This window comes from Nematolebias whitei, chromosome 10, assembly GCF_014905685.2.
Source record: "Nematolebias whitei isolate Nwh7 chromosome 10, NemWhi1, whole genome shotgun sequence".
NCBI classification, from domain to species: domain Eukaryota; kingdom Metazoa; phylum Chordata; class Actinopteri; order Cyprinodontiformes; family Rivulidae; genus Nematolebias; species Nematolebias whitei.
In genome coordinates, this window is record NC_056507.1 from 15,266,750 (window position 1) to 15,275,449 (window position 8,700).

Consider the following 8,700-nt stretch of genomic DNA (forward strand, 5'->3'; position numbering starts at 1 on the left):
TATAAATATATATATAAATATGTATCATAAAATTTTTTTTTTTTTTTCTATCACAAAAAGTGTTGGCATTTTTCCACAGTTCCTGCCTCTATGTACCCTTTTTTCAAAAACCTTTTTTCCTGCTGGCTTTGATTCTTTTCTCTGGGGTAATTTTGATGAAGCAAAAACAAGATAAAGGTCAGAAGTCAAGACCCGAGGTCAGCGTGTGAAGCTTCTACAGCACAAAGGAAACTGATGGAGCTGCTCACATTTTGTAGAAAATTCTGGTTTGCTCTTTTATTACTTGTAAACACATACCAAGTTATTTACCCCAAACATTAGATAATAACAGCTGGATGTCAGCTGATCAGAATACATGAAAGCATCAGTCAGTCGAAAGACCAAGACCATGGCTGAGTGTTTTTGTTCCATGTTTCAAGTATAAAATAATTACATTCTCTAAATCATTGAAAGTTTTACAGTTGAGTAAACAAATTCCTGTGGTGGAGGGTAATTTGTTACAGTTGACTAACTAACATTATTTCAAATAAGCAATTAGCTTCAGATTATTAGCTCTCTGCTAACATATCGATGTAGAAGGCTTGTATTTGTACACTTGTTTCAGATGACTTCACCATGAAAATTTAAACGTTTTTTTGCAGCTCTCTCTTTTTTTCTCACGTTTTTGTGTGAATGTCACTGTGCTCAGCACTTTGGCCAGCAGTGTTGTTTTAATGTGCTTTATAAATAAATGTATATTGTACAGTTGTATGAGCCGTATGCTCAGCTCTGGCTGTTTCTGTTCTGTTCAGTCAGTCGTGTCTGCAGCACAATGAAGCCACAAGCAAAACCATGGACAGAGCTCGTTGGTGCACTGCTTTCTCCAAATAAGGATGGCATTTTCCTTTGCAATTCATAATATATATATATATATATATATTTTTTTTTTTTTTTTTTTTTAACCACAATTTCATTAATGCTCATATTGTTTTTACTTCAGTAGACCAGTAGACAGGGTAACATCTTAGCTGCAGCAGGGCATACAGTGGGGATATATCATTTCAATGTCATAAACAAGTAATTTTATATATTTAAAAAAGAGAAAACAATGATCAAAATATGTGTGGATTTGTATTTTTTCATGCTTCTTAAAAAAATAAAGTATATTATTTTTATTGGAAAAAGTTTAAATCAAGATATATTATAAAAAACAGAAAATATATAGATATTTTTACACTTTTTTTTTAACAATCCCCTGCTTCTCTTGTCAAATTTACTCTTTTCTCCCATTCAAAGTTTAAACAGAATACATGGTTCTTTAAATAAACAACACCAAAGTCAACGCAGCATTGATGAAAATGTGTTATCTGAGACAGTCTCATTTTCCTGATAAATAACTGTAGTGTGGGTGTTGCCCACACAAAAAGCAGACACATGAAAACAAACCTTTTCATCTGAACTTTCATCTGCTATTTGGGAAATGCTCTCTGGTGAACTGCCAGATGCTTGCTGGAGTTATGTCAAGTTTGCATAAATTATATTTACCAGAATTTCCCTTGATGTGGAAAGGTTTTATTAACATGAGGTAATTCTGATTCCAACTTCAGAACAACCAATAATAATATACATGAACAAAAATGTAAGTTTTCTGCAGCCAAGCACACAAAGACACACAGATTGTTTAAAACCATGTAGTCCTTTAACAGCATATACATTATCATTTATTTTGTTATGTTTTTAGTTCTTTTTTGTGTGTGTTTGTTTTGTTTTGTTGCATTTTGTTTCTAATATAGAAGGGGATTAATGCATTTACAATTCAGTTTATTTATATAGCACCAAGTCACAACAGAAGTAATCTCAGAAACATTCATATACATACAAAGTAAGTTAATAACATTAATTATCTGAGGTGCAGACTGCTTTGAGTTTAACTTCATTGCAGATTTTCATCTTGAGCAAGCATGAAGGCAACAGTGGAAAGGAAAAGCTCCCTTGTGAGGAAGAAACCTTTAGCAGAACCAGGCTCAGGACAAGCGGCCATCTGCTTCGACTGACTGGGTTTGATAGGAACAGATATACAATGGCAGGTCAAGAATCACATGTCCAGATATAAATAATATCAAATAAAAACGATTCAATTTGAACAATTAATTTAAGGAAATAGGGTCAATTTGTCCTCCAGTAGTCTAACTCTATGGCAGCATAACAAGCCAACCCTAACTATAGGATTTATCAGAAAGGAAAGTTTTAAGCCCAGTTCTTAAAACTGGACAATGTGTCAGCCTCATGGGCAGAAACTGGATGTTAGTTCCACAAGAGAGGAGCCTGATAACTGAAAGATCTTCCACCCATTCTGCTTTTGGAAACTCTAGGAACCGCAAGTAAGCCTGCAGACTGAGAGCGAAGTGCTCTGTTAGGAAAATATGGAACAATAAGGTATGTAATATAAGATGGAGCTAGGTTGTTGAGAACTTTGTAGGTTAGAAGTAAGATTTTGAATTCAATTCTAGATTTGACAGGGAGCCAGTGGAGAGAAGCTAAAACTGGAGAGATATGATCTCTCCTACCTACTAACTCCAGTTAAGACTCTGGCAGCAACATTTTGGATTAACTGAAGACTTTTTAAAGAAGTATTTGGACATCCAGATAATAAACCATTGCAATAGTCCAGTTGAGACATGACAAATGCATGAACTAGTTTTTCTGCATCATGTTTAGATAAGATGTTTCTAATGTTAGTGATATTACGCAGGTGGAAGAAAGCAGTTTTAGTAACGTTTTATGAAAGCTCTCAGTGCACATAGAAACATTGTGGCTTGCCCGCTGGAAGAGAGCTCCCTCTGAACAGGATAAAGTTTGTACAAAAGTAAACAGATTGAAAGTTGGTAACATTCATTTTCACCTTAAATAAGAATAACTTATAAGTCGCATTATGAGCATGCAGCTCATCTATTCTTCAAAAATATTTATTTTTTCTGCTGTTAAACCTGAACTCATGTATTGCAAATGAATTTAAGACCAATCTGTGAATAAGTCAGAATACTGCAGACCAATATCTGTGGATCTACAGTAATCTAGTTTGTGGTCTTATCTTTTTATTAGTCGGTTGTCATAAAAGGCTTGGAGTCTCCTTTGTACTAATGTCTGAAGCTGTGCTGTGTCTTTAGAGAGGCAATATTGATCTCCAAGCTGCTCTCAAAACTTTTATAAAGCTGAGTTCAAACATGTTTCTCATTTGAGATGGACTGTCGGTCTCCAGTGTGGGGAACACACAGAGGCGAGTTTTCTTTTCTTCCTTTGACAAATTAAAATAGAATTGGATTAATTTTTATATCACGGGGGAGCAGTGGTTAGATCTGTCACCTTTCAACGAGAAAGTTGCAGAATCGCCTACTGGCTTTGGACCTTTTTGTGTGGAGTTTAATGAATCAGAATTAATGGTTCTGATGGCCCTGTGGCTTACCACCTGCCTTTTTCTACTGTATCTTTGATATTTATCTTTCTTGCTGAAAGTCAAGCAGGTTAATTGAAAAAAAAATGCTGAGTCCTGGTCAATAGAGAGGATTTGTTGAGATTGAAACCCAGTGGCTATGAATCAATAGTTGATTAAACTTTATTTTTGTTGCATTTAATGATTAAAATGTCAAAATTTGACCGAGGTTTCAAAGTGTCACATTGATGGAACTGTTACATGACAATAAAGCTTTTGCTATTCTGTTATTTGATAATGTAATAATTGTTTAGCCCAATCATGAGCTTTTGAATTCATTGCATCGTCATTTAAATCTCCTATGAAGCAGGTATGGTGCGGTGATCTAGCCAGTCTCAGTTAGAGGCACACACCTCCATGACAACAAAGTCACTTTTCAGCTCAACTAAGCAGTTTGATCTAAAGAAAAAAAAAGAAGAAAAAATAAAAACAAACAAAAAAAATAAAAGAAAAATCTAATATAATAAATAGCAACCAACCATATTTCTGAGGGGGGCACTAGAGGTCTGAAATGTTGCCTCACCTTCACACTGAAGGTTCCACAGAGCAGCATGCTGCCTGCTGTACTCACTTTTTCATTTACACACCCAGACTTCCTCTGACTCCCTCCTTTCCTCCCAAATCCACCTCGGTAAGGATCGTCATGGGAGACGGAGGTTAAGAGGGGGTGACGGATGAGGGAGAGGAGGATTGGCGGGGCTAAGGGTGGGGGAGGACATGGGGATCATGTTGCAACACCAATGGGAGTGTGAGCGAGAGATAAAAAAGGATGAAGAAGATCAGAAGGGATAATTCCTGGTAGAGTCTTTGGCAGTATCTCCTTCAGTCAGGCGGACCGAGCCCACATGTGCTTACGTCACTTTCTCAGAACTCAAAGATGACTTGTTCCTTTTTTTGCTCATCAAACTACTTTGTCTCCCTGCCTTGCAACTTGGCAGCACTGATTTCTCTGCTGTTAAACTCCTGCAAAGGTCTACACTGGGTAGCATATTTTTCTGTAGGTTATAATCACTGGTTTTAAAGCTTCACTGACATTCCCTGAGAACATGCTACTCTGCACTGGTTATATGTCTATCTTCAGATTATTAGAGTCAGAGTTTATTTATTGTCATTCGCATCACATGTGGTACATGTGGTGGAACGAAATTATGTACACAGGGTCCCAGTTACATCCAACAATAAAATGTAAAAGAAAAACAATAATAACATCTAAGATATGAACAAAGAAAGACATCAACTAAAAATACACTAAGTACTAATAGCATAAAAACATTACATTTTATCATCAGTTACGTTATTATCAGTTTATACCTGAATATCTTGCTTTTATGTATTGTTTGACAGCTCCTCAAGTTTTAACGTCGCGCTGCAGAGTTCCCTCAGTAGCTGTCATTGGCCTTATTCCTCCTGACGTGTCTGTTTATAATCTGATTAGTGCGATGTCAAAAACAACTTTTGTGTGTTCTGTTTTTCTCTTTTTTTCCAGTTAAGTTTGATGACTGCGCAGGGAACACGGATGTGACGTTTGACGTGTCAGATCCCAGATTCCATGTGGATGAAGATCTGAATCTAGTTCCTTTGCAGGACGTTGTGTACAGTGGGCCAGTCCTGCTCATCCATGGGTTCAATGCACACACCGACGATTTGGCACAGGTGGATGTTTCTGAACTCCCGGGTCAGTCAGCGTACACTCTCAGGGTAAGTCTACTTCTGGCTGTTCCCTTTCTAAGGATTGCCACAGCGAATCCTCATCTTCCATCTCACTCTGTCCTCACGCCAACATGTCCTCTCTAACTGCATCCATATATCTCCTCTTTGTCTTTTTCCTGGCAGCTGCATTTCTAACCTCTTTCTACCAATATACCCACTGTCCCTCCTCTGGACATGTCCAAACCATCTCAGTCTGGCCTCTCTAACTTTATCTCCCAGTTGTTCAACTTGTGCTGTACCCGAGGGCGTCAGAAGCATCTGTAATGTGGGGGGGACACGATATTTGTAGGTGTGTATGTGTGCGCGCGTGTGTGTGCACGCCACAAAAAAGCAACATTTCACCTAGATTTCCTTTAATTCCACATATTTAAAACATGTTTCTCACCAAGTTTGTGTAAATTCCTCTGTGGGTTTTAAAGACGTTTTAACTTTAATACACTTTAATACAGAGCCTCAGATCGGCGCTATTTGTGTTTATAGAGAAATAAAAACATCACCACTGGACTTTTTTTTTACTTGTGTTCAACACTACTCATAACACTAAACACTAAATTATGTTTCTCATGAAGCTTGAGGACAATAAGGTGTGGGGTTTTAAAGACATTTCAACTTTAATGCACCTGAACACACAGCGTCTCTTACACCTGCAGTTTCTGACAGCGGCACAGTTACTGCTAAGCTAAGATGCTACAGACACAGCGCTCCTCTCAAGCATCCTCCTAACATGAATATATGTTTATGATCGACCCCCCCCAAGTCAACAACTGCCCACACTAAGCTCGCTAAACTGGTGAGCGAGTAACACAGGTACCTCCTCCACCTGTGCACGTTTTCTGCTGAGGCAAGAGGCAGGAAGGGACGGTGGAGAGTTGGAGGTAACCAGGAAAACCTGGAGTGGAGTTTTAGTGGCTTGAGTATTCTCCTTTTAATCAAGTGGAATGGATTAGTTCACGAAGAAAGAGAAACTGCGCCTCCTGAACTAATGTTTTATAGTAAAAATGTGTGTGTGTTGGGTGGGGGGGGGGGTGGGGGGTCTAAATGAACGTTTTTTGAGTGTGGGGGGGACTTGTCCCCTTCACATATAATGGTTGCAACGCCTATGGCAGTACCTCTGATGATCTCATTCCTAATCTTATCAATCCTTGTCACTCCTAAGAAGAACCTCAACATCTTCATTTCTGCTACTTCCAGTTCTTTCTCCTGTCTTTTTGACGATGCCACTGTCTCCAGACCATACATCATAGCTGGTCTCACCAGTGTCTTGAAAACTTTTCCTTTGACCTTTGCTGACACCTTTTTGTCACAAATCACTCCTGAAACTTTTCTCCATCCACTTCATCCTGCCTGGACTCTCTTCTTCACCTCTGTACTACACCCTTAGAGTGTGTATATGCCAAGTGTTGTGCGTTTGACGCAGTTGGTTTGCTTAATAATGCAAAAGTATATATATTTTTAAATAGCACAGCACATAATTTAGCAGTGCTTCACTGGCTATCATTGCCCCATGTAAGATATATTTTGATGTTTTCTGTAAAGTCATTAATTTTCCAAATATAAAATATGTATTTTGTAATTTTTTTTAACCACTTCTATGTGTCTTAACAACTTGGTTAGTAGCAGGTGGAGTTTTTACACAATAAATAGAACAAAACAACAGCTACCATAACCACCTGTCAGCACCTCCGAAGCTCCAATTATCACATGATTCATTTGCACTTTAGTCTCTGTAGATACTGGATTGTTGTCAAGACTGCTTATTTTAGGAAGTTTTATAGCATAAGTCTGATTATGCATTTTACACTGACTCTCATTTCAATCCTAACTATCATCAAGGTTTCCTGTATCTGCTCTAAACTAGTCTAATTGGATGCTAAAATGACCCTGCACCTGCAAACATGTATTCACACAACCTACACCAGCGCCAACTTGTTGCAGTTACTGCATTTTTCCTGATTAAAGCTAAAATATGCATGGGTAATTAAAAAATACATGTCAACAACAAAGACAATATGTGAATATAGAAACTTTAATGTTTCTTTTGCTCAGTACCTGCTTGTAAAATGTGTTTAACGAGTTTAAAATATGTTTCCAAAAATGCCAGGCTGTTATTTTAAATCACGTAATGAATAGTAATAGATCACAAACAGATTTTTGCTTAGAGCTGTAAATCTTGGCACTTTGACATTCACACAGCTTTTATACATTTTGAGTACAAGCAAAACATAAATAAATAAACAAATAAATAATAATAATAATACAATAAATCAAAATGCACATTTATCAAATGTTCAGAAACATCTGTTGTCAGTAAGAATTTTGTATACAGTATGTAAATAATTCTAATAATGTATAAATATAAAGCCTGCTTACGTAACCTCAATTATCATTAATTAACATAATGCAATGCCCTCAAAGATGCTATGTGGCGAAAAACAACCATATTTATAGATTTTTTTTTTTATTACTGAATTGATGTAGCCAAACTTTTTCTGCCGTAAAACAAACATAATCTAAATATTTTATGCTAAAGTCTAATGGAAACAAACGGCAAAGATGATTTCTGGTTTAGCATTTGCAGACAATAATAACTGTTTATTGACAAGAATTTGGAAACGTAGGAAAGCTGATCGATGAGGAAGGAGAATAAACGTGATTTCCGTGAACTCGTCACCAAAGTGCAAATAACTTTTGTTCAGCCAAACTTTTTAACTCCAACAATCTTCCTTTAGTTTTAGAGCTGTGATTAAAACAAGTTCATTGAATAGTTTTGCTTTTGTAGCTCAATAAAATGTCAAAACTTTATATCTTGCGCTATGCCTTTGTTTTTCCTTGCTGTTTTTTTTTTTTTCATTTTTATTCTAGATTATTTTAACAAACTATTTTCACTTCAGTGGTCATTATAAACATTTTAAATCACTCAGGAGACATGAGACTTCATTGTCAAGACACTATTCTACAACTTAAGATCTAAAATAAATATCCTGACATTAAATGTCATTAATTCAAGATGTGGTTCCCGGGAGATGAATCTTTATAATTTGTCATTTCCTTACCCTTACCAGCTTTAATTCAATTTCCTAAATGTCTTAAAAACTCTCTGGAGGACTGATATTAAATAAGTTCACGTCTTCTTAAAGAAAAAGTGTAATTACTGGTGATTCTTTGACTTTCTAGCACCGTGACATTTATAATGTCTGATTCATGACTAAATACCAAAATCATGACAAACATTTTAAATAAGACTAACTGAATTTTATATCTTTTGGAAAATTCAGATTTTATAAATGCTAAAGTTGGGTCACGTTTGAGTAAACAATGAACGTGTTTTCACTGTGAACATTGTCATCATGTTAGGTAACAATAAGGTGATATTTCTATTAAAAGTAACAAAAGCACAAATAAAAATGAAAAATCCTAAATAACATTTAAAGAAAATAAAGTAATGACATTGTGACTTGCCTATGTATTTTTCCTTCCATCCATCCATCCATCCATCCATCCATCCATCCATCCATCCATCC

The 8,700-nt window shown here is 36.4% G+C and overlaps 1 protein-coding gene across 1 annotated transcript in view; it reads left to right on the forward strand.

The window, feature by feature from the left end:
- The window catches only part of cdh13 (cadherin 13, H-cadherin (heart)), a 413,855-nt gene that overhangs the window by 148,746 nt on the left and 256,409 nt on the right, over positions 1 to 8,700 (forward strand). Inside the window, exon 3 of the mRNA XM_037683165.1 lies at positions 4,956 to 5,167. Within this exon, the coding sequence (XP_037539093.1) occupies positions 4,956 to 5,167 (212 nt within the window). The remainder of the gene's footprint in view (positions 1 to 4,955; positions 5,168 to 8,700) is intronic.